We start from the raw sequence: 26313 nt of genomic DNA, 5'->3' as shown, positions 1-26313 counted from the left end.
TTTATGTATAATAGGTCACTAGTGGATAAAAATCAGGAAGTTACTTACACCTCAAGTTTTTTTCAACTCTCACAAGTACATATGATTTTTTTTTTTAAATATTTTTGTGCTTTTTCAAATGCATTGTAAAGAATCATGGAGTGAGTCATTGTTAAATACTTTAAGCAAAAGAATCAGTGGTAGTCTTGAGACCTGGCTACGGATAGTCTGGTTTATAGGAGTCAGATCATAAAAATAGTGTCAGGAATAATGAGGCTTAGAACCATGCAGGCTGTTGGTGTGGGGTATATGCTAAGGACCAAACCAGATGCGCTACTAGAAAGAATTTCCAGCAGCCAAAATACTCCATTTATCCTCGGGTGCATTAGCAGGCAGCAGGTGGTCAGCAAGGTTAGCAGTATGCCTCGATCTGAAATCAGTAGTTGAAGAAAGATAAAGCTGGGAATAGCCAGGTAGTAGGGAATGTGGGAACTTGTAGAAATACATGCAGATAGGCAGTTTGGTGTTACAGACATTTGTCAGCAGATAGCAGCTTTCAGGCAAGGAGCTCTGGAACTCGAACATGGGAAGGAAAAGGGAATGTGTAGTTGACAGGTAAGCTGTAGGCTGAGATGGGAACTGAACTGCCAGGAGTTCATGAATGAACTAGGCGCACAGAATAAACGGTAATGCCGAGCTTAGGTCTGTTGCCATTAGTACTGAGAATTCAGGACTCAGGTGTTTTAAGAGGAATCCAACAGTTTCAGCTTTGAGAGAACATTGAATCTGGTAGCTGCAAAGACCAGAACACATTGCCTGTTCAGAGCTGATAGCTCAGAATGGATAATTTTTAGCATCCAATACTTAACTTGGCCATTTCCTTTAGATGATTTTTGAACATTAATTGTAGGACTCTTAAGTAATCTATTTCTCTTGAATCACATGATAGGTTTACATTTTTTCTAAACATGTCCATTTCATTCAAGTTATCAAACTTACTGGCATGAAGTTCTTCACACTTTTAAAGACATAATATTGTCTGTACCTTTGTCTTTTTTCCCCCAGAGTTTAGTGAATGTTACTCTTTTTCAGAAATCTGCAGACTAAGCTTTGTGGGGGCAGCCTAGCCACCTCCTTTTTTTATAAATGCACTGCCATTGGAACACAGGCCAGGCTTGCTTATTTATGAATTGTTTGTGGTTGACTTCAAGTTACAATGGCAGAGTTGAGTAGATATGACACACTGGCCCATGAAGCCTAAAATATTTACTCTCTGGCCTTCTACAGAAAAAGCTTTCTACTCCTTTTGAAGAAGTGACTTTTTTTGCTACACTTTTCGCAGAAGTGACTTTTAGCATACGCGATTTTCTGGGTTGTGGGAGTGTGAGTGTGTGTGTTGTTTCCCTGCAGTTTGCTAAGCCCCACTGATGGGATCCTCGTTGATGGCATTGTTAGGAGATGGAGGCATGGGAGCGTGCCTCAGGAGTGCTATCTTGTCCCCAGTCCCTCCTCCTCTGCCTCTTTCCTTGTCTACTTACTGGCTGGCCTGAGGTAAGCAGTTGTCCTCTGCCGTACCCTCTGCCGTGCTGTGTCCCCTCAGTCCCAGAGTGTTAGCCAGCCAGCCACAGTTAAACCTCTGAGACTGAGCCAGACTAATCTCTTCCTCCTCTGCTTGTATTTCTCAAGTATTTGGTCACAGCAGTGAAAAGCTACAGACTGGCTTTCCTTACCCCATTAGAAAACAGTTCTATTTCACCCTCACTCTTAATTACTGCTATTTAAGGTAAGTTCTGTATTTTCTTTTAGTAGTTGATGATACCATTTTATTTGCTTTCAGCTTTAGTGATTAGTCTGTTAATTTATTGTCTGCTAAATCTTCTGTGTTTGCCCTAATTTCTTTCTTTTTTTCCTTTCTGCAGCTGTTTGTTCTCGGCCATTTTTACAGGGTTGCTTTCCACTCATATTTTTGTTTCTTTAAATAAAGTTTTTGAGGGTTTAATTCTGTCTTTTGCTGCTTTGTTTCTCTGTTTGATGATTTCTGTCAAGAAACTCATGCTTCTTGGAATTTAAATGTTTAGAGGAAGAAAGTGGATTTCCTTAGAGGTTATTTGCTTTTGCTTCTACCGAGCAACTGGGGTCACTACAACTCTGGTCGCTGTGAAAATAATTTCTCAGCCAACTTAGTGTGAGTTAGGGCTACAGATAAATAAGAAGATGGATTTGGGGCTGTGCAGTCTGTTCTTCCCCACTTAGTGCTAAGGTTCAAGACAGGTAATTTTCCTTGCGTTCCTCTGGGATGCGAGGCAGTCTTCGGACTCACCCTTCTGTTGGCGTGTGGTGCGTTGAGGGCTGAGCTTTATGCGGGAGAAGGGTCTTAGACACCTCACTTTGGAGGGAGGGGCCCTGGGCTTTACCTCTGTCCCTTCACACTCCCTAGCGCCATTAGACTGCAGGTTGTTCAGGTTGTCCAGCTCAGCAACTGTCCTGCACTTACTCTTTATTCTTTGTGATCTGGACAGTCCTTCATGGTACCTAACCCTCCTGAGTGCTAACACGGAGGTCCTGAGGCCCTGTTGAGCCCCTCTGTCACACACATTCACGTAGTGTGTTTGCAGCAGCAATGCTCAGTAGAAAGTTACAGTCATTTAATTATTAAAGATTACAGTTTTAATCATTAATTATTAAAGATTATATATTACAGTTTTAATTATTAAAGATTTTAGATTTATTATATATTGCTTTATGAAAGATTATATTTTAATTAAATAGGTAATTAAATAATTACCTATTTAATTATGAAATATTATATGTAAAGAAAAATTTTTTTTCATAGAATCAGTTATTATTCTTCCTGAAGGTAAACTATTGTGAGTTTAGTTTGTAAAGCTAGAATGATAAAAAGGTAACTTTTAGAAATCTTTTACCTGAAGATATGAAAAAAAATTTGGCATTTTGGGCCATGGAAAGAGAAAGTAGGGAAAATAAGTAAACCAGTATGGGAGAATATTATGTTACTTTTAACCAAACTAGAATGTTGGCATTTTCGAAAAAGCTAACATGGTGCTACAGCTCGTGAATACTTTTTGGAGTGTTTTGTCATTTTTAAAAGTATATCATAATAGTTACTGATCTGTTAATTTTTAGCAACTAGGAGCCATACAATCTTGATAATACATGATTTTCAAGGAGACTTAATCAGCTTCTTACTACAGCTTAGGAGTGAACTAGGATTGTTTCTCTAGCCTTAATTTTCTGCTAAAAGGCTCTAGTTTTTTTAGCCTCTTGGAGCCTGAATTCCATGATAATGAATATTACGCTTGTTTTCTTTGGACTCTGGTGAGATGATGGAGGGCATGCTAGGACATTGTTTTCAGTTTATACTGAGAAGTTACTTCCTAGCTGGTACTTCTGAAATGTTAGTTTAGGAGTCTTACTAACAAGGTCTTCTATACTAATTGAGATATGTAAATACAAAATAGAAATAGCTATTTAAAAAGCAATTTGACAGAAAGGTCTGCATGGTCATTGTAACCACTCTCATGGTGAATTAGCAATTTACTTAGGATATCATTCTTTAAGCTCCAGTAGCATTGTGCCTTTCCAAAGCACTTTGGGAAGGAATTGATCTTTGGTGATTGATTAGGCCGAGAGGAGGAGAAGGCAGAAAATAAATTCCTCCTTCAGTTTCAGTTTTTTATTAAGGAGAGGAGTAGATGCAGGGCTCTTCCACTGAGCTATATCCCCAGCTTCCTCTACCTTCTTTAAATTTTTTTTTAAAGACAGTCTCTTGCTAAGTTGCCCAGGCTTGGCTCAAACTTGTGATCTGCCTGCGTTAGCCTCCTACAGTGCTATTACATTTTAATATTTAGCTCCAAATTTAAAATAATCTTAGGCTTATTATAAACTTGTCAGTTAAACTAATTGTCTCAGAACAAACCAGCATAAATTACAGTTGGAAATTTGGGGAAGAAGACGATACATATATATCATACCAAACACTATAACATACTTTAGGTGGATTAAATATTTAAGTGGAGACATTAAAACGTTAAACTGAAATACAGGAAACATTTCTGTATTATTAGGGTGGGAAACGACTTTCTTTGCATTCATTCAAGGCAGAAACTATAAGACTCATGACCACTGGAACAAAGTAAAGCACTGCATATGTGGAGAGTTCATGCTCTTAGTACATAAATAATTCCTAAAACCTGTGAGAAAATGAAGCACTATAATAGAATGAAGAAACAAATGCCACAAGCAAGCAAATTTTAAACTAAGTCAAAAACATTAAAAGTTCAGTTTTATAATCAGATAAACGCACATGTAACCAAATGTCATGTAAAATATGTGAAATTGGTAAAGCTTTTGAAAGATAATAAGCAGTGTTGGTCAAGATTCTAGGAAATGGACTTCATACAATTGTTGACATCACCATGATATGGCAACTTTTTCTGAAGGTTAATTTGGTGGGTGGAACATACACAATTTAAAAAATGTAGTATATTCTGTGACCTACATGAGCAACTGGGGGTATTTTACTGTGCTGTTGATTTAAAAAATGTATTGATATTTTTCTTATAATGGAATATTGTATGTTTAGGGGGAAATGGTATTACAGAAATTTAAATTCATTAATCAGTCAATAGACATTTACCGAACATACAATCTATACCAGATACTGATATAAAGAAACCAAGTCTTTGTCCTAATGTGTGGTAAAAAATAAAAATTATACTGTATATAAGTGGAAAAAGGGAGATTGCAAATCTGTATATACATGTATACTTAAGTTTATATGTACATTAGTATAATAATGTTCTGATTACAGTAGTAGTGATTATTCTGGATCGATTGTGTACTTTATTTTTCTCATTTGCCTCTACATTTTCAAAATTTTTAAATAAAAAAATTATTGATAAAGATGGGTTGCCTGAGTAGAGAAGATAATTGGATAATGGGTTTTTCTTTTTTAAAGAACGGAAAACAAGAACCAATACAACAGATTTATGGTAGGCATTTCTCCTTGTTTGTTAGAGCCCTCTTAAGACGGGGGTGCTGTCTTCCTGTTTGCCTCTCAGAAACGGAGGCTCTTAGGCTTTGGGCTCCAAGGTCACACAGAGTGTGATAGTGCAGCAGGACTCCTCTCCGTCTGCCTGCCCAAGGCCCCGGTTCCTTTCCACCGTTGGTCATCTTGATTGAATATGCGGGTCTGATAGACTTCCTGGAAGTTCCTGGTAGCTATTTAAATCGACAAAATTATGAGAAAAACATGTTCTAGGTTATTAAACAATTAGAGATTTCGAGTTGAGGATGACATTTGCTATTTTAAGTTTTAGTACAAGGTTACTGGCAATATTTAACAGTTACTGAATCATAGAAGATAGAATTAGATAAAATCTTAAAAGGTGAGTCACCAGTGATTTTTCTAGGATAGCCCTAATGTGTGGTAACTTCCTTGTTAATAAGTGATTTGGTGTTCAACTAAAATTGTTTAATTTTGATTTCTTTCCAAGAATTTTTATGTCAGTTAACATTTTTAAAAATCTTTTCAGGCTGTGTATACTCACTTGCAGTCAGGGAAGTACTATCACTTTATCATATGTTCTAATCCTTTGGTTTTTCACAAGGGAAGTGAGATTCACAATACTTGTTCCTTTTTGTATTCCTTATTGTCAGTAAACTTTCCTAACTAGTGAAAAATTAAATAAAACTAAGATGACTATTTTGAACAGGTTAGGCTTTGTAGAATGGTAAGTGAATTAATTTTATCCTAAAATTTGGCTTCAGCAATAAGACCATCCTGATTTTTATGAATTATGGTTTTATTAAATAATGTATACTTGCTATATTAAGTGAAACACTTATGTATTGGTAAAATATAAAAATGCTTATAGATTTTTAACTTTATTTTGAATGTCCAGCTCACTGTTAATGAAGCAGCTGCTCAGCTCTGTGTGAAGGATAATGCCCTGCTGACACGAAGAGATGAACTTTTTGCCCTGGCTAGGCAGATTTCTCGAGAAGTCACCTACAAATATACTTACAGAACCACCAAGTAAGTGTTAACTAATCAGCAGTATTTTTGCATTGCTTGATAGAAGGCAAGTTTGAAACGCCTTCCATTGATAAAATATGAGCATTTCTAAAAGGTAAACGTGATTATAATTCCATAAAATTAAACAATGTAGTGATTTCTAAAAGCATGATTGTTAAAAGTGATTTTTTAAAAATAATTTTTAAAACAGCCACATAAAAATTGTGCATATTAATGGGATGGATAACGTGGTACTTCAATGCATGTATAAATTGTATAATGTTTCAGCCAGGGGAAACATACCTATCTCCTCAAATATTTACTGTTTATTTATGGTAAAAACAATCAGAATCCTTTCTCTGGGTTTTGTAATGCACAATACACAATTATTATCTGTGGTCACTCTGCTGGGCAGTAGCACACCAGAGCTTCTTACTCTTAACAAAGTAATGCTTGTTTGTTTGTTTGTTTGTTTGTTTTAATCTTCCTTTCTTTTGAAAGATGTAGTCATCGTGTGTGTGTCCCGTCCCCGCCCCCCCGTACTGGGAATCAAACTCACGACCTTGTGCTTGCCAGGCAGGCGCTATGCCACTGAGCTAAATCCCTAGCCCCCATAGTTTCTTGGTACTATACCATTGCTCTTGTATTAGTGTAGACATTTTTCTCACACACACACACGCACACACACACTTTGGTTCAGAGTGGACGATGGGATTTAGACAGACTTTGTAGACTTACAGGATTTGTACAGCCCACTAACTGTATGAGCTTGAACTGAGGAAACAAAGCAGTTACTTTTCAAGGTGTTGTAACAGAGATTAGCGGAATGTGTGAAAAGACTCTTGACCAGCATTTTAAGGGGAAGTTGGAAGTATCTTTACTACTAGCACATGTTACATAGAATGTGAGTTTGAAGTATAAAAAATGTAATATTAAAAAGAATGTTGGCTTCAAAATCTACACACACAATACTATTCATCATCTTATTCTACCCTTGAACCCAAATCATTCTCTATAGGTAATGCATCATTTTTATTTGTTCACATGGTTCTGCAGGGAGCCTTATTTCCAGCCCACTGTCTTTTGTATATGCCACTGTTTCAGTGAGTAGACATAATGACCACTTACATGATAGTAACACCGACTATTTGTTGAAAAGTCACACTGTCAGCACTCATCCCAGGTCTAATAAGTAACAGTCTTTGGAGGATGGAACCTTGTAATCTGAAGTTGTCCCAAGTATCCCAGATGAGCATTGTACATACTCAAGGTTAAAGTTAGACATTTGCTGTCACTTGCTGTTGTTTTCCCTTGACTCATAGTAGCTTCATTTTCTGGCCTACCGAGGCAGTTTCACATTTGCAGATATACAGTAAGCAAAGTTCAGTAGTCTAAGTGAACAGGGAAAGAATACGCAGCAACTTAAGATTGTTTCTACATTTTTTTTCTGGAATCAGATAATCAAGAGCTGACTTAGTAGGTTTTTAAAATTTTCTTTATTGTATAATACAGAATTTTCTGAGTACTTCATTTAGATGATTTTCTTTAATCAAAATATGCACATGTGTGATTTAAGAAGTATTCAGGGCTGGTAATGAAACTGCAGTTCTGTGCTCTCTCACCTTCCCACTTCTCAGCTGCGGGCCGCAGAGGCACCCACCTTTGTAACTGTCAAAAGGTAATTGAAAAACTAGTATTTCTATCTGTGCCTCTTTTCCCCTGTTCATCCCAGCAAGGGTAGTTGTTGTAGTTTTTTTTTTTATCCTTTCAGTGTTTGTTATATACATGCAAACAAAGAAAAATACTCTCATTTTCACACTTTTTAAAAATAAAAGCATACGTCTATACTTTTTTATATTTTGCTTTTATTTTACTTAGTAAATCTTGGCAATCTTTTTATATTGATAAATGTACATTGGCCCAGTTGATGGATGTTGACTTATTTTTAGTCTTCTGTTATTGAAAATAATGCCACAATAAATAATGTAGATAACATTTTGTTGATTCTGGGATGTACTTTTTCACGTTCTAGCATCTTTTATGTTGAGGTATAACTTACAGTTGATGACTTACCCTAGCTTAGTTGACAGTAATATTTCAGAGTGGTACATGATGTAACTGTGCGTTGTAGAATTGATGGAGTGCCATTGTATGTATGTGTTAGTTCCTCTGGGCTAGAAAGGAGATTTCTAAGTCAAGGGTAAGTACATCTGTGGTGTTGGTACACAGACAGAATGCTTTTTTTATAAGACCAGTGCTCTAACCCCTGAGCTATGGAGCCAAGCGGTAGACAAAATGCTTTTTTTAATCTCATGTATATTAATAATTTTAAGCATTCATCTTAAGTGTCATTTTGTTACTTTATCTTCAGTTGTTTCTGCTGGACCACGAAGGGATATCCTGCTTGGTATTTTTCTGTTTTGTTTTATGATAACCATAAAATATTTATTGAGTAATTTCTCTGTGGGGAGTTCTTAGGTTAGTGGCTGCTACCTTCTCAAGTTTTTCTCTTTTCTTCCTCTTAGGTCAAAATGTGGTGAAAGAGATGAATTATCCCCAAAGAGAATTAAAGTGGAGGTATAGTTATATGTAATATTTTCTTACAGTAGTCCTGTTTGCTTCTGTTTTAAGATCTTTAATAATAGAATAAAATCTTACTAATTTAGACCAAAAAGATTATCTTATAAACTAGTAAAAAAAGGATTGCATAATTGTAAAAGTAATGCTATAGAATTATATTAATCTGACATCTATGGTAATATATACTAGAAAACTAAGAAAATTCTTAAAAGGAAATTACTAGCTAGATTGACATCAGTTTATCACAGTTTGATTTGCATATTAGCGTTTTTACAGATTTAAGATTCCACTGGTTAAACAGTTCCTTTTAACATCTTACCAGTCATATCATCAGATATACTCACAAGAAGTCTTACTTTATTTTAGCTGTTTGAGGGAAATGACAACTTAGTAGCTACAAATCAGGGAGACTTTACTGTAACTAAAGTCTCCTTGAGGACCGTGGTTGAGACTGTTCTGAGTTTAGATTTACAAGTGGTAAGGTAGGAGTTGAGGAAGAAAACTGCATTTCTCAGGGCTCTCAGCAGTATAGCATAGTTTCAGAACTACTGTTTCTTAATTTGGATTGAATACTTTTGAAATGTCTAGTCAGTAGCAGAATGGAAAGTTGAAGTCAGCTGGCTCCTTTCTCCCTTTTACCTCTTGGGCAGTGGGTAGGGATTGGTACTCTTAGCCAGCCCGTTATTTAATTAAGATTCAGCAAGTAAGTCGTGCGTGGCTACCCCAAATGTCCATCGTCACATTGTACTTACTGTGTACCTGTTTGTATGTGATAACCCTTTCCTTATACTAAAGACAGAATTCCCTTACAACAACATAAATCCCTTGTTTGCCTACATCTTCCTCGTGGCTTTTTGCTGTACCTAGAATAAAATCTAAACTGTCCCTGAGGCATCTGAAAAGACCCTTCCTGATGTGACTGCCGCTGGTTCGGTGCTGTGCTTTCCCACACTTGCTGTGTCCCGGGTGCACCAGCCCGCGTTCCCTTCTAGAGCAAACCAAACACACTTGCGCCTCAGCACTCACTCCTCATCCCTCTCCCTAGGGTTATTTTCTCGGGGTTTCTGTAGGTGGCAGCTGAATTTTCCTTGACTTTGGGTTGTCTCCCTTTCTAAAGGGGCTTCCTTAACCCCAGATCGCACACAGGTTGCCATCCTGGCTTGTTTTGTTCACTTTCCTGGCCCTTTCCACTCTGAAACTGTTGTATGTTTTAGTTACCATTCTGTACCATTGGATGAGAATAGGGCTTTTCTCTGTGTACTCACTACCGTATGCCCAGAGAGTGTAACAGTGCCTTGCACTTCATAGGACCTGCTGAGGTAGGGGTGAAATAATGACTGGCTGTGGATGAGCATCTGACTTGTAAAAACTTTATCCTAAAATAATAGTTCTCAAAAAAGAGACATATTTTGTTCCTGAAGGGGCACATCTTTTAAAAATCATCCTTACATTTGTCATCTATCTCGTTGTTCTGGAGTAATTTTTTTAGGTGGGTTAAGAGGTTAAGCAATACCAAAAATTATTGGTATTAAATTTATCTAAAGGCAAATTGGAAGATGGTCTAACTAGGGAAAGAGTTTTATCTCATTGGATCCCACGATGCTGGGTAAGAGAAGATCTTTGAGAATTTAGCTGTTTAGCTTGCTGCTGCTCAGGAAAGCCGGTGAACATGGAAACTGTTGTAGCCTGAGACATCAGAGGACTTAAAGGAAGGAAATTACAGCTCCTACCCAGAGGCCAGAGAACCGCCGGCTGCAAGCCCAGAAAAGCGTCCACATCTGTCTTCCACTCGTGGCCTCGCTGTACTCGTGATTCAGGCTCCTCACATCTAAGTTGCTCTTTCCCTGTCCCAAACAGGGGCAGTGTGAGTTGCCTTCCTTTCATATTTGGCTGTATTGACTTTCCGACTCTCCCAGTAGCTGTGATCTGAAATGTAAGCAGATTGCTTCTTGAATCCAGTTACAGCGTTTGTAGTCTCTTATTAGGGGCCTGCGGTGTTGCGTTATAGCATTAGATGTGAGTCTTCTATTCCACTGATGATGACTCAGTTGTAGTTCTGTGTGACCGTTGTTTTACTAGAGTTCACAAAGCCACCTGAACAGTTACAGATGCAAAGCTACAGTAATGAGTGTTTCCTTTTCTTGTGCTCTAACCCGTCTACATAGGACAAGCGCCTGATCAGCTTCACGCTTCTTTAGCATTCATACCTCAGTACTGCACTGCTGAGAGCTCATTGAACTTGGCACTTGGTGCATTTCAGTGGAAGCTTTGTCATAGTTCTTATCCTTTCATCGGTAGTTGACAGTCAAGCTAGAACTTCAGTGTGGACTCACTGCCCTTTCTAGCCAAAACAGTTTATTCGGTGAAGTACTTAGCATTTTTTGTACTCCTTGCGCCTCCCGGAACCAGTTACTGACTGCCACAGCACCACTGTGCCTTTGGAGATACCACACTCTTGATGTTTCACAGAAATAGAAATGTTAGCTTTGAATTTAAAATAGTGATTCACTTTTTATCATTGGTTTTAAATTTCATTTTGTTTTTGCTTAGCTTTTAGTAAAGTACTTACATATTGCAAGTCATCAATATCTCTTCAGTGTATGTGTGTGTAGGTGTGCAGTGTAATTTTTTGCAAAATATATAGTCTTTGTATAAATCCGTGTGTAAATTCGGTTGTGGTGTTAAGTGAAATTTTAGATACTAGAGCTGTCTTTTGGTTCTGAAAGCTGACACCGAGGTAGTTAGTGTTGGCTGTGAAGGGATTTTATTCCTTTAACACATTCCTGCCAGGTTGACCCACCAATGGTGCATGCATGACGGTCCCATCAGGTGGCTTGCACCACCCATACTGCCCAATAGGACTGTCCCGTGCCACCCAGTGGGATGGTCCTGCATGTACCACTGGTGGTTCAGAGCCTCCAGCCTTGAGGCACAGGAATTACAGCCCACCATGAATGTATGTGTTAAGCCTCCTCTGTGTTAAGCCTCTCGTGAATGCTGGTGCTTCGTTTATGTCTGCCTCCTATGTGGCTGCTGGAGAAAGGGAGACTTCCTGGCCTGAGAAGGGATTTGGATGGGGCTTTTAACGGGGTGGGTATCATTTGAGCGAGGTTTTTAAAGGAGGGCAGGGTTCCAAAAGGTAGGGATGCTGAGTGGGCGTTGGGATGGTGTTATAAATGGGGAGTAGTGTGGGCAAAGGCAGAGGTAAGAAAGTAGTACTAAGCATGTTTTCTTAAAAAATTTTAAAGAGAAAAGAAAACACAGTAACAACAAAACAGAAAAAACGATACAGAATTTCAAAACAAGGTGATAGGAAGTTAACAAGGGTTGTTATATTACATATTGTTACCTTCAACAAAGTTGCTCAGATTACTAGGGTAAGAATGCACGATTGATCAAAGATAATAAAAAAATTAGAAGCAAAAAAAAAAAATTAGAAGCAATACAGAGTTGCAGCATGTTTAGAGAGCAGTAAGTAGAAGCATTTGTCTAGAGATGTGATTGACACAACAGACTTCATAAATAGAACTGGAAAGATTTTAGAAATTTGAACGTGCTTTTTCTAGTCTTCCTTTAATATTTCTTTGTGATTCTTAGCGTATTCCTTATTTATTTTTTTGTTTTTTGTTTTTTTTTTTGTGGTACTGGGGATCAAACTCAGGACCTTGCGCTTGCCAGGCAGGCTCTTGTGCCACTGAGCTACATCCCCAGCCCCGTATTCTTTATTTAAAGAAAGATGTTAACTTGTAACTGATTCCTAGTTACTAGGTTCAAATTATTGAGATGATTTCTTCCTCTTGCCTTTTGTCTTTATTATTGAAGAATCTATTACAGCAGCCAGTGAACATCCATGCCAAGTTGCTCAGCTTATTTTTTTCCAGTTCACCAAAGGAAAATGTTAAGTCTGGTAGAAAGGATAGAAATGATATCAAAATAATTTGACGTGCGAGGAAAGAGGGACATTCCCTTGCTTGCCATTATCAGTGCTACAGAGTACACTATAAAAGTAGTACTTTGTTCAGGCTTAGTAAACTCTTTTCTCTCTGCTGAATACTATATTTCTCTGATCTGTACGTGAAGAGTTGGGTGGAATGAAGTTTTAAAACACTTGTCTGATTTTCCTCCCTAGAAACCACTATGCAGGTGGTTTTCTCTTAAGGATAATTGGCTACTATTCATTTGTTTTTTAAATCTTAGTAAACACTGCATAGAAGTACTCAAGATAATCTGCTGTCCTTAAGTAGTGGTCATCCTTGCAGGGTATGTTAGACATAAAATCAGTAGAGATTTTGAAATTTATTCCTTTAATTCCTAGAGTAAATGAGATAGCCACAGAGAAAAAAAAGGCTGGGTAGGCGTGGGTAGGCCTTAGGGAAACTACCACTTGTGGAGTTTCTAGGGAAACACCCTCAACCCTGTATGTTAGTTAAGCCTTGGGAACAGTTCTGCCCAACCAGGAGAACAGCTTGAGTACTCTTTCAGGGAGAGTGTTCTTACTGTTCTTCCTTCTTAATCAAAGTCTCCAGATGGTTTAGCTGTGCAGCATTTGTAAAAATAATGACATTTTATTGACTATTATGTGCCAGTCGTTTCTAGACATTTTGAATTCATTATCACAAACCTTGTTCTACAGTGTATAGAAGCTTTATGGTTTACATTTTATAGCCAAGGCAAACCAGAAAGGCCCAGTTCAGGTTGTTCAAGTTGCCTTATTGCTGTCCTGTTGCAGAGCCAGGATTTCCAATCTGTGTCTCACTTCTAAACTTCAAAGCAGTACCACCGTTCTGGCTACTGATGGATATTCATAAGGAACCGCAGTTGTGAAGTAAACACTATTGGTACTAGACCTTTCCTCCTCCTCGTGGGGTGTGAAGGGCACAGGATGTGCAGGTCTGTGGTCTTCAAAGGAAGGGTACGAGTGGCAGCTCTTTTCTAACCCAAAGAAGCTAGTAAACACCTGTAAGTCTTGAGTAGAAAATTTAAGTGTGAATTGTAAAGTGTATTTATCTAGGATATTATTAGTGATATTCTAATTGTTTATAATGAGTAAAAACAGAGTGCTGGGAAGCTAGACTAAATTAAGAAAAATTAGTCTCATTTATTTATGCCTATCTGTGACAGGATATATTTAAGAGGGCTTGACAGTTATTTCAAGGAGATGAAAAACCAAGAGCCCAAATCTTAGCTGTCTTGTCTTCTGAATTTTTAAAAGCATTAGTGAAAAGTAGATTCCATTGGCTTGAGCAAACTCTGTCATAACCTGCGGTGTTATAAGGAACATCTTAGAGGGGGGACTGTTGCTGCTTTTATCTCATCTGTAAGTTTCCTTCATTCACTGAATTGCTGAAACTGAGGCAGAGGTCGATGACAGCTTTCTTACCCTGTGAGGTTAGGGCTGCAAAGGAGATAGATAACTGGGAGAAAGAGATGAAATACCATAGAGCTCAGAAAGCCAGAGAACTGGGGTGTGAAGAAAGACTTAGAGGAAACATCTGCTCGCAGTTCCAGTGGGGTGGGAGTAGGGTTCGAGGAAGGGGGAGTGGGGAGGGTTAGAGTGTCCACCTACACTGTTGCTGAGCTTGTTGAAGAGAAACCTAGGCTAATCTGATGTAGACTGGTCCCTTCTGGATCAGAAAAACAGAAGCATTGCAATCTGCTATTCATACAGAAAGTGTGAGTAGAAAAAAGGAAAATGCACATGTGGGGTTGAGAACATCTGCTGTAACAAGTCATTTAAAGACAGCCAAACAGTGCCTTTAAAGCAGCTTGCTGGTGTTCGGCAAAAAAGATGAGGGGAGTGGGGGTGGAGATCAATGGGGTGAGAGTAATGAGGTCAGGAGCAGCATCCCACCCTGTATCTTCTATTTTCTCGGTGTTCAAACCCAGAGTCTCATCAGCAAGGGAACACTGTGATTAATGGCAGCAGCCAAGAATATGACTTGGAGATAAATTGCTCCTACCGTGACGTTGCAACTGTTGTTGAAAAAAGAGCTTAAGAGACATACAGCAAAAGTCCCGCATCAGACTTAATGGGAAAGAGACCCGTTTCTTGGGAATGTTCTCACTTTTATTTCCTTGTAAGTCTTATATTTTGGGGAGCTTACAGCTGCTTTGCGCCTCACGGAATGACAGCTACTTGATCTTAGCTTTCCCATCTGGGGTGAGCTACCAAGACTGGGAGAAAATCAGAAGGACGAATGGACTCAGTCTCAGAAGGGTCCCTAGTCCCCTGGTTATCGTTGTGTATTACTTACTGCAAGCTCATACTTCTCCTGGTTAATGATGGAGCAGAAGTTTTGACCCGCAGAGTTAGAAGTTCTCACCGTGCAGCCTTTCAGTGTTCCCGAGGCTGAATAATCCTGTTGGTGGTGACACCGTGTATTTCTGTGACGTGATTTACCATTTGCATTGCTTTCTTTGATCCCCACAGATCTCTCTGGGCAGATGAAGCGTGTGGTATAATCCCCATTTAAAAATTGGGTACACTGGAAATGATGAGGTTAACGTTCTTTCCTAAGACCGTACATCTGGTTCCTGATGTAAGAAGACTAGCTCACTCCTTTTTCCTTTTGTAAACTCTTTCAAAATCAATATTGAGAGGTTGAGGCCCGTGTGGATTCTGACTGAGCAAGTTCCGCTCCGAGCTTGCTGATGAGCCAGTCACTCTGCAGTCTGGGTCTCCGGCCCAGCCTTTACACCTAGCTCCAAGCTCTGGTACCTGCTTACACAACTGAGGTTGTTGGATGTCTGCTTATCCAACCAGGGTCTCACCAGCTTGGACACTCAGCTTGATTCATCACTTTTCTGGCCTACCTTAACCCTGGCTCATAATATTCACTGTAGCAGACATCACCACCAGATTCTGGGGTGCTCAGTCCCAGCAGTCCTTTCCTTTCCCTTGTACCTGCGTCTGTCCAGGGCAGAGCCACCTTCTCCTTCTTTACCACAGCGCCCTGCCAGTCTGCTTGTTCCCACTGCCGACCCCATCACATTCTGATTGGCCTTTCTGAGGTGCAGATCTGGTCAGTCTCTTTTCTAAGACCTTCATGGCTGCTTTTTGAATTTCAGATAAAATCTAAAATTCTTAACATAGTTTAAAAGACCACCCAGACCTGGTCCTGTGTTTTTTGAATTTCTCTCCCCGCTTACTCTTTCTCAGTCTGCAGGACTCCCTATCTAATATGTTATTCTCCAGCGTCAGGAGTGTAGCCTGTTCTTGCTCCAGGCCCTTCTGTGCACCTCTTTTCTGTGAGGAAACGGTCTTTCTCCATGTCTCAGCCTGGACTTCCTCCATCCAGGCTGTGCTGTGCCCCATGTCTTGTCTGTTCCCCTCTCTGGCCTGCATTTACCATGAGCGCCAAAGGTGTATTGCTCTTGTTTGCTTTTCATCACCATAGAAGTACAGTATGTGAAGCAGTTAGGTGACATTTTTGTTGAATGAATAAGCACATTTCTAGATTTCCGGTGTGCTTTTCACTAAGACAGTTCCCCACCAATATACTATTTTTTTTTTTCCGGTACTGGGAATTGAACTCACGACCTCGCACTTGCCAGGCAGGTGCTGTGCCACTGAGCTAAATCCCTAGCCCCTCAATATACTGTTCATTCTCTTGATGGATTTAGTGTTCAGTGTCTAGTTCCCACTCTGTCCAGATACTCACACTATATAAATATCCCTGAAATTTATCCTTTTCCCTCTGGGTGATAACCTGCTGATCACTTGCCGCTTTGCACTTCATTAAGCCTGGCAGCTTTGGATTCAGATAGTCAGTATTAGTAACGTATTTATTGGGTAATTTCTACATGTTAAGAACTGTGCTAAGTGTTCTTCATGACATGACTGTTTGCTGTCTAAAAATGATTCTGTAAGTTACCTAGGTACAATTGTTACACCCCTTTTACAGAAGAGGAAATAGAGGTAAAATAACCTGCTGTGTGTCACAGCAATCAGTGGAATTGGGTATCAAATTAAGGACAAGTAATAGTGTTAAAGGCAGTTCTTATAAAGGACAGACTGTAAGAGAAATGCTGTATTTATTGGTGTTTCATAAAGTAGTCACTGTATGGTTTTATAGACTGAGCGTGGGCTCAACCTGTCTGTAGTTGTGAAATGACAGAAGCAGTGGAAGCTATAGAGTTGTTTCTGAGGAGGATTAATGAGATGATACATGTAATACAGGGTGGCCCCTGGTGACCCATGCGTATAACTCCAGCACCCTGGGAGGGGGGGCACAGGGATCACAAGTGTGAGCCAAGCCTGAGCAGGTTAACAGCTCACAGACACCCTGCCTCTGAAATAAAAAAGGGCTGTAGGTACAGCTTAATGTGAAAGCCCATGGGTTAATGGCTTGTGGTTAGTGGGACCGTCAGTTGAAAGGCTGTATAACTATTGTCACTGATCATAAAGTTGTTTTCCAGAATAAAACATGAGGAAGATTATATTTTTCATTCATGTTTTTACTGAAGTTACAGTGTAGAACATAACGTATTTGTACCATAAGAGATTGAAATGAGATTATGTATGTTAAAATCTTTCCTCTGATAATTTGTATAGTGAGATTAAGGTGGTTTTCTTTGCTTTATTTCCTGAGTTTTTGAAACACTTATATTTTCTGTTTTACAAACTAAATGCTAAGAACTCATTCTTTGATTCCCAGGATGGGTTTCCAGACTTCCAGGATTCTGTGCAAACACTCTTCCAACAGGCACGAGCTAAGAGCGAAGAACTTGCAGCTCTTAGTTCACAGGTAACGTAAACGGCCAGTTAGATCTGTAAGTTAAAATATGAATGACTGCTTCCGCTAGTTTCATTTATTTATATTTATGTGTACTGAAAAATTGTTAAATTAATATGTATCTTCAAGTGCTTTGCCATTGAGTTATTTGTGTATGAACACTGAAATGAGCATTGAAAAAGTCCTTTCTGCAAACAATTTTCTTTTGGAAAGCGCTGAAAGTTTTAGTCCTGTTGATTCTTCCTAGTGACTTGCTTTTATTCAGATTTAGTACTGCCAAGTTTCGTCTTTTCACATTAAATGTTTGACAAATATATTCCCCCCTCCAAAGTGCTTAACTGACATGTTAACATTTAACTAGTAACAAGTTCAAATGAAGTAAATTTATGGTTACTTTTGATCTGGTTTATGTATCTCTAGAAAAATAGTATGCGCATTTATCTTATGTATCCAATGGACGAATACATTTTACCTGTTGGGTTTTAATATTGTGATTCATGACATTTTGTAACCCGTTTTATATAGCAGCTTTCACGCACCGCTCTCTTACATAATATGGCAGTGATTCATATCTTTGCATTTTGACTATTACCTTCTGGCAAAATACCACAGATACACTGCTTTGAATATCACATACGAGTAATTTAGAGCACTGCATAGAAAAGGAACTTACAGAACATGAGGCAAATGTATATGTCACCTCACTAATTTTACATTTTAAAACATGTCCTTTATGATTGGTTGGAAAATACTGCGGATTCATTCTGCAGTGCAGATGAAGATCCCCCTTGGCATTGATATTTTTCTGCATAATTTGTATTGTTTAATTTTAGTGGGAGATGTGTTTGTCTTATTCTTCTAGACAACCATTTTACACCTTATTCTCTCTCAAACATACTGTCATCCCATCAGAGTCTGTGTAGTGCCAAATTCTAAAATAAAAATGCCGAGATTTCACGCTGTGTGTTAGAAGCAGTTGATAGCAGATGTTGCTGTTGCTCTTAGGTTCCTTTTTAAAAATCCTTTAAAGCACGCGATACCTTGGCAAACAGAGCTAAGGTTCTGTTGCCTTTGAGCTGGGATGGAGTATTCTTCATAGGACTGAGAAGAAACCTTTTTCTTTTGTACAGAATCCAGCATTTTGTGTTTTAACATGATATAGACCTTTATTCATATTTATGGAACCAAATATACCACATGAAATGTGAACTAATTTTAATGAATACTAAATATATTTACTGGAACCTGAATTTGGCATCTTTAAACCATTTAAAAATGTAGAATGTTTTATAGTTACTGATTTTATTTTTGCTTTACTTACTAGCAGCCTGAAAAGGTGATGGCAAAGCAGATGGAGTTCCTGTGTGCCCAAGCTGGCTACGAGAGACTGCAGCATGCGGAGAGAAGACTGTCTGCCGGGCTGTACAGGCAGGGCTCTGAGGAGCACAGCCCCAACGGCCTGCCTGCCGAGAGCTCCGACGGCCAAGGTAGCCCTCCTTCCTCGGCCCTGGGCCTCTCAGGCACCTTCCAAAGAGAAATGGGAAGGACTGCTGATTTTTAAACCTGATGTTTTGTAGAAATTATAAGTTCTCTGTGAAAATTAATTTTAAATCACCTCCTTTTTTAAAAAAAGGCAAGAATGCATCCTGCAAATGTTAATTTGTAAAAGTTTTTAATTTTATTTTTCCCATACACTAGTTGGCACGTGTGCTTGAGTGGTGGTACAATTGGGAGATGTGATCAGTACAGGTCATTCTGTGTGTGTGTGTGTGTGTGTGTACGTGTGTACGTTGAACCCAGGGTCTTGGCATAGGGTAGGTAAGTGCTCTACCACTAAACTATACCTCTAGCCCTGGTTTGTTTGGGGTTTTTTTGGTACTAGGAATCAAACTCAGGACCTTGTGCTTGCCAGGCAGACACTGTGCTGCTGAGCTCTATCCCTGGCCCACCCTGGTCATTGTAAAAAGATAAAAACTATATTTTTTGTAAACTTCAAAAATAGCCTTACCTGAAATTTATAGCTGTCATTTCTTAAGAGAATGTGATAGCTCTAAGGAGTTACGACAAAGGGGGAGCTGGGGATGTAGCTCAGTGGCATAAGCGCCCGCCTGGCAAGCGCAAGGTCATGAGTTCAGTTTCCCATACCAAAAAAGAAAAAAAAAAAAGGACAACTCAGGTTTAGACAGCTATGTGATTTTATGACTATTTTCACTATTTTGAAAATTATTTAATTTCTTGCATCTTCACATGAGGAAAATCTTAAGCCATCATTACTACTTTGTCCAGTACATCTGAGGTTTCAGTAGCATCTCCAGGTGCAGGCACTCCCATGCTCGCTGAGGGTGGGCAGTGTCAAGTGTGTGCATGTGGCCTCCAGCTTCAAATGGTTACTCAGTATTTGAAGAAAATGGGAATTTTATACTGTCTTTTTATATAATTCTTACATTTTTACAGAGAAGGGTTGTCAGTAAGGCTTCCTTCCAAGTAAGAATACCGCTATAACAAGCGTTCTCCAACACGGAGTGCAGTACTGCTGTGTGGTACTGCCTTGTCAGCAGAGGAGAGTACTGGAGGACGAGAAAATTCTTCCTTTATAAAATATTACAGGAACTTTTTGGTTGAGGTCTTGTTTAACTTCTCCAGTCATGTTTAACAGTTAAGAAGTGAAGGCAATTATGGTAGATTTGGTGACCTTGGAGACCCCAGGATAATTTAGTGTGGGGTAGCAACTTGCTTATTTGAAAGATTTGGGTTTATGACAGATAAGATGATTTAGTGTACAAAGCATATTAACTGTATCTGCACTAACTTTTTTATAGATTTTGGTGTAGGTTTTTTTTTTTTTAATTTGTAATTAGCTTAAAGCTATCTCTGTCTAGTATTCGTTGCTGTGTTGTTAATGATGGACATGCCTTGGAAAAAATGGTTGTCCTAGTAAGAAAATGCCTGAGGAGAAAATGTATTATACATTGAAGTTGGAATGCTTGCTAGAATTCTGTCTTTTGTTTAGTGCATTTTCAACTGTTAAAAATGCCCAAGTAGAATTAGGTAGTTTGGAAGTAGCTAAAATGACATACATTTCCCTCCTAAATTATCATTTTAGAAAGCTTTTTCCCCCACTGCTGTTTAAATTCCTCAGTGCCTGTTGACTTTGCTCTTTTCCAAAGAAGTATTCAGGCAATTTGTAAAAACATTTTAAAGAAAAGCTCTGGTATGTTTTTCGTATTACTCATGTTATTTTTTTCTTTTCATCAGGAGAAAGACCTTTGAATCTCCGAATGCCTAATTTACCTAACAGACACCCTCATCATTTTGTGGTGGATGGGGAGCTGAGTAGGCTTTACTCTGGGGAGGCCAAATCCCACTCGTCAGGTGAGAATGTGTGTATGAGCAGAGTGAAACTCGAGTGAAGCACCTTTCCCTTCCTTTCTCCTGCTGCTGCTATACCTCTTCGCTCCTGGCCTCCTCATGTCCTCAGAACAGTGTTACTAGTCAGTTCCTCTCCCTTTGCAAACTGTAGGTTGCTATAACATTAGCTAGTCTTTTTGACAACAAAGTATTCCAAAGAGTGATACGGAAAACTCAGGAGGTTGAGATTATTTTCATTAGTTATTACATGAATGGTGACTTCTAAACTGAATGCTAAATGGCTGCTTTGAATTTGGCTGGTGTGCCCTTTTCTGGCAATAACCTAATACAAAACTGATGAACTGTATATTTGCTCTTACCCCAAAAAACCTTATGTAACAAAGTCTAGACTTTTAATGCAGATGTGTTTTGGGGATGATACTCATATTCCAGAAGTAAACATCATAAAAGGGATAAGCAGCTTCTAGTTGGGTATTTACATATTTTTATTCAAATAAAGTGAGTTAGAGCATTAGATCAGCAGCATTCAAAAGAAATCTGTCAGGCTTTGAACTGAGGTAAATTTAGAAGTTACTTAGTGTCACTAATTTTATAGATGAGGAGGCCCAAGACCAGATAAAATAACTTTACATTTGTATTCTAAATCCCTGGGAAGAGTAGTTTTAAAAACATTGGAATTAAACCTGACTTTGTATCTGATAGAGTGAGTTATATATTTATCAGGAAAAGGGTTATTAAGAGTCTATCTCTTAGTTTTTGCTTAGGCTACAATTAATAGATGGTAAGAAGGCCAAAGTTATAAATACTCAGTGCTATGACTTTCATCTGCTATTTCATGCCTACCTTTAGCTACTTTAAGACTATCAAGGAGGTTAAGAAATTGAAAATTATTCTAAAATAATATTTGTCTCATTTTCTGCAATATGAAAAAGGAATCTATTCTTTAAAGTTCTTAAAAAATAAAACTAAAGCTTTCTACCAATGAAAATTTCTTTGAACTCTGTCTATAAAAGAAATACTCCATTTGTATTACTCATGTTTCTTACCATAAGAGCATAATTTACACCTCTATTATGAAGTATGATAAAAATATATAGTGAATATTTTTAAAAATTAAAAAAAATTACAGTAAAATACATAGGCATTAATTCCCTTCAAAACACTCCCCCTCACTTTTAACACACTTATCCCAGGTTATTGCTGTTTTCTGAAGCAGTTCTGGTGGAAGTCCTCTTTCCTTAGTGACTTTACAAAGTGTGATCAGAAAACATGCTGAACCCCACTGCAGAGGCTATCCAAATGAAAAGGCAGGCTGATAAAAACATGATAGTGTGTCCTCACCCACCTCACTCCCTGGATGTGGCACAGTGTGACTTCTAGCTCTTCCTCAAACTCAAAGTGACCATGAAACATAAAGGTTTGGGCCTAGATTTCAGACCATAAGGGAGCCACAGCAGCACAACTAAAGACCTTCGTGAAAGAAGACTTCCGGAACTGCTTCAGAAAGTGGCAGGATGATGGGATGGGTGTGTCTGAAGCAAGCAGAAGGGTTGCAGAAGGGAACCAATGGCAATGTGTCTTTTACTGTAACAAATTATTTTAAATGTTCACCATATTTTTCACCACACATGGCACAAAGGTATAGTTTAGATATAGGGCTTTATAAAAGTAGAACAAGGGGCTGGGGATTTAGCTCAGCGGCAAAAGCGCCTGCCTGGCAAGCGCAAGGTCGTGAGTTCGGTTCCCGGTACAGGAGAAAAACCAAAAAAAAAAAAAAAAAAAGTAGAACAAAAGAACACCTTTGAAAAAGCCTTTTTTCTACTTTTTAAAAAATTGAGTAGAAGTAATTCAGGTTCCATAGAGTGCAAACATGGGCCCAGATCTCAGCACTGATACTTGACTCAGTAACCCGAATTTAATTGCACTTACTTAATTCTTCCTCCCTCATTACTTCATCTGTAAAATGTTAGTAGTTTTTACCTCATGTGTAGTAGGAGGGTTAAATCGAATAGTGTATATAAATTGCATGGCTGACAAGGACTCAGTGGTGGCTACTATTTTTATTATTATGCACAATTTAAATGGCCCTTTCTATATTGAGAGAGTGGATTCATAAATTGAGCTACCTAATTTCAGATAAACTATTAGTATTGGTTACCTTACTGGAATCCTTGTGTGTATGTGTGTGTGTATGTGTGTGTGTGTGTGTGTGTGTCTGTCTGTCTGCATACTGACACATGTGTGTGCCTGGAGATGTGTGTTTCTGTCTGTCTGTCTGTATATCTCCTGGTGTTTAGTACTTCATGCAATGATTACATTTGTGTGAGACAGAAATACCTAAGCACTTAAAACTCTGTAGGCTGATTTCTTATGGAAGGGTAGTCTTTTTTCTCTTAGTGTCTCATAGCTAGAGGAACTTTTAAAAACAGTTCCATATTTAAACATCGAAGATACTTTCTTGTCTCATTTCTTCTTTGGTAGTAAATATTTTAAACCCAAAACAGTTGTATATGAGTGAGCAGTTTTATTTTGCATTTTTTTTCATTTTGTGCCAAGCAGTTTTTAAAAAGAGTGTTTTATATATGCTCATTGTTTCATGTTCACCTCATCATTTGACTCTCATGACATTTATATGTGTAGTCACCTCATTTTATGGATGAAGACAGTAAGTCTTAGGAAGGGTGTGACTTGCTCTGATATATATAGCTAGTAATTGGCACTGTTGAAATTCAAATCCAAGTTTTTAACCACCACACTATAGACAAATTTTTATATAGAACTATAGAATTATTAAATAGTTGATACTATTTGCTGTGGAATTTTGTTTTATAATTTTTTATTTTTGTAGTTCATTGATCCAAAATATCATCATATGTTGTGTTTTTACTTTTATGCAGAGAGTCTTGGCATTCTAAAAGACTACCCTCACTCAGCTTTCACTTTGGAGAAGAAAGTCATCAAAACAGAGCCTGAAGATTCAAGATAGCTGGGATTCCTACGCTGTTCTCTGGAAATGGCATCAGATTTAAGGATCATGCTCCATCATAGAAATAAGCCTTAATAACCGATGTTGCCTCATTCAGCTCAAACAGATTTCATAGCCAAAGCATAAGGACTTCTTCAGTAGTTTGTGGAAACCAGGAAGACAAAACAGCAGCCACAAAAGAGAAAATCAAGAGAGTGCTGTAATCTGTAACAAATACTGATCCATTCACATTCCTGTGTAAGTTGCTTTATGTGGAAAGGCTTACAAGTTAATATTGTAAGCAATCATTATTTAAGAATGTAAAATGTATTTGTGTAATTTATAGAATTAAAATCTAGATGTCCAGACCTGTTTGGTCAGTCTAGTAGATGTGGATGCAGTTTATTTTACTTGAAATTTTGTTGTCTACTTTAAGTGTATTTAGCGTAAATATTATACATCAGAGTTTAGGATCTTTGCATTCAAAAAAGAAAGTTTAAGTGACGTAGTTATTGGCAAGGTTGCAATGACTAGAAAAATAGAAAACAAATACTCAATTTAAGCTAAGGAAAATATTGTGTATTTAATATTTGATAAAACTGATTTTGTTTAATAGGAAAATGTGTAGCATTTATTCAGTAATGTCATTTTCACTGGTTTAATCAGTGCACATATACACAATGTTGAAGGAAAGTTAAAAGTGAGTAGCGTAGAAAATACATCCTACCTAACTGACCCAGATTGGACTACATAACAGCTACTAAGGATGCAGCAAAGAGAGGAAGCTACTACCTGGACAGAGAACTTGAAACAAATGGACTAATGTATAAAAGCCTTGATTTAAACATGATACTTCAGAATGTGCTAAATAGATTAAGACATAGTTAACTTCAAATGTGACAGAGATGGTAACTTAACACAGCTATGAGAGAGTCTGTGTTTTATATCCAGAAATTCTTCTCCCTGTGCAAGAGCCGCAGAAACGCAGTGGCTCTCACGGGGATGCCTCACCGCCAGGACGCCACAGGCGTGCGCTTTCCCTGCGTCCACGTTTGCAGACGTGGCTCCGTGGAAGCGCAGTTAACAGCTACAACTCAGTATTTATTTGCAGGTCCATTTTTGGATATCTCCCAGGTTTTTTAATGTGGTTTTTTTGTAAAATTTATTCAGCTTGACACTATGTTTTAAATTTCCCCTGTTCCATTAGTGGACTATGTGCATATATTTTTTTCTATATGTGAAGATATATTTAAATGTCAGTGTACTGATATAATTATGAGAATTTCACATTTGAATATAGCGGTACAAAAAAAATACAAATCCAACATCTGCCAATATACATCTATTTCCTGCTGGTTTAAGAAAAGATATTTGACAGTTTACCTGTTTCCTACAGATCTACCTAACCCAGTTACTGCCAAGAAGGGTGTATCGACATAGTATATGTCTGTCTTTAGTTCTGCTTCAGATCATAACTGTGTAATAAATACTAAGTCATACCCTGTTACACTGAAATTCGTCAGCCAAATGTTCAGTGTCTGCACTGTGGTCTCTGATCACTGTCACATGTAGAATTGCTTTTTATTCTGATACATAGGAGAGCTTTACAGTAGAAACACCGGTAAACAACTTTTATACTATTAAAAGGCGTTTCTCCCTTCCTGAATGTTTTAATTGTACCATAGCATTTTGCCTACTGAACAAGTTTCTTGTGGACCTTGCAACTTTGTTGCTAGTTTGAAGTTGATTCTTGTGGTTGTGTCATTAACTGTGTGTAAAGTGTAGTACGTGTACGACCTAAATAGATTGTTCAGTTTTTAATATTAGCCATAGCACTGGTTAGTATCTCAGTAGTTTCATGAAACGTTTTCTGTATTCTAATCTATTTTGAGAAATTTTGTGGTCTTTTTTTTAATTGTGTCTTATAGTTCAAGTTTGTAGGTTTTAATAAGAAACAGTTTTTAAAGATGCAATAAACTTCCAGCTACTATTTATCCATCTTTCGTGGGCCCACAAACTGCATCTTTAAGTCATAAATAAGTTTCCTTAAGTATACTTTTCTGATCTTTCAAGCTTAGTGATGAGGAAGCACAAGAAAAATTTCAGTAGTATACAGTTTTTATTTTGTAAACACTAATGTATTAAACTTGCTATACATTAAAGCAAATAATATATATTTTTATTTGAAATGTATATATGAATTGGATGCTCTTACTAGTTGATGTTTTTCATTGTGTTAGAGGTATTTTCACTAAGCAAGGTCAATTGGTTACCTCAGTATTACAGCCAATATAGTCCAAGGGACCATTTCCCCAAGTCTGTTGTACTTTGCTGTGTGAAGTCTGCATTTTTGTGACTCTCAACGCTCTTGGTGAGGTGGGGTGAGTGCACCTGCTTTCTGTGGCAATAAAGATTTTCTTTGCCTCACACACTCATGTTCATAGTGCTTTCTGCACAGGACGTTCCACAGTGGGTGATTTGGGCCTACTCTGCCTTCCATGTTGGATTATTTGGGCTGGGCTTGAGCGTCTACACAGAAGCTTCTGTCTAACTTGTCACTAAATGTGATTGTTGGCTCCCTTAATTTCTGAAGTTATTTGGCAAGTGGTCCTCAGTTGGCTGGTCTGCTACAGAGAGAAGTTAGCTTA

General features: G+C 38.1%; 1 protein-coding gene across 1 annotated transcript in view; it reads left to right on the top strand.

The window, feature by feature from the left end:
* Window positions 1–26094, top strand: part of Nab1 (NGFI-A binding protein 1 (EGR1 binding protein 1)) — a gene marked incomplete at its 5' end in the record, with an annotated part of 31178 nt that extends 5084 nt beyond the window's left edge. Inside the window, 6 exon segments of the mRNA XM_013512258.1 lie at window positions 5904–6037; window positions 8542–8593; window positions 17254–17343; window positions 18656–18818; window positions 20587–20703; window positions 23598–26094. Of these exon segments, the coding sequence (XP_013367712.1) occupies window positions 5904–6037; window positions 8542–8593; window positions 17254–17343; window positions 18656–18818; window positions 20587–20703; window positions 23598–23686 (645 nt within the window). The 3' untranslated portion in view covers window positions 23687–26094.
* Window positions 26095–26313: the final 219 nt, after the last annotated feature.

Source organism: Chinchilla lanigera, unplaced genomic scaffold (genome assembly GCF_000276665.1).
Source record: "Chinchilla lanigera isolate Chin_1 unplaced genomic scaffold, ChiLan1.0 scaffold00002, whole genome shotgun sequence".
Classification (NCBI taxonomy): domain Eukaryota; kingdom Metazoa; phylum Chordata; class Mammalia; order Rodentia; family Chinchillidae; genus Chinchilla; species Chinchilla lanigera.
This window is presented reverse-complemented; position numbering and strand designations above follow the sequence as displayed.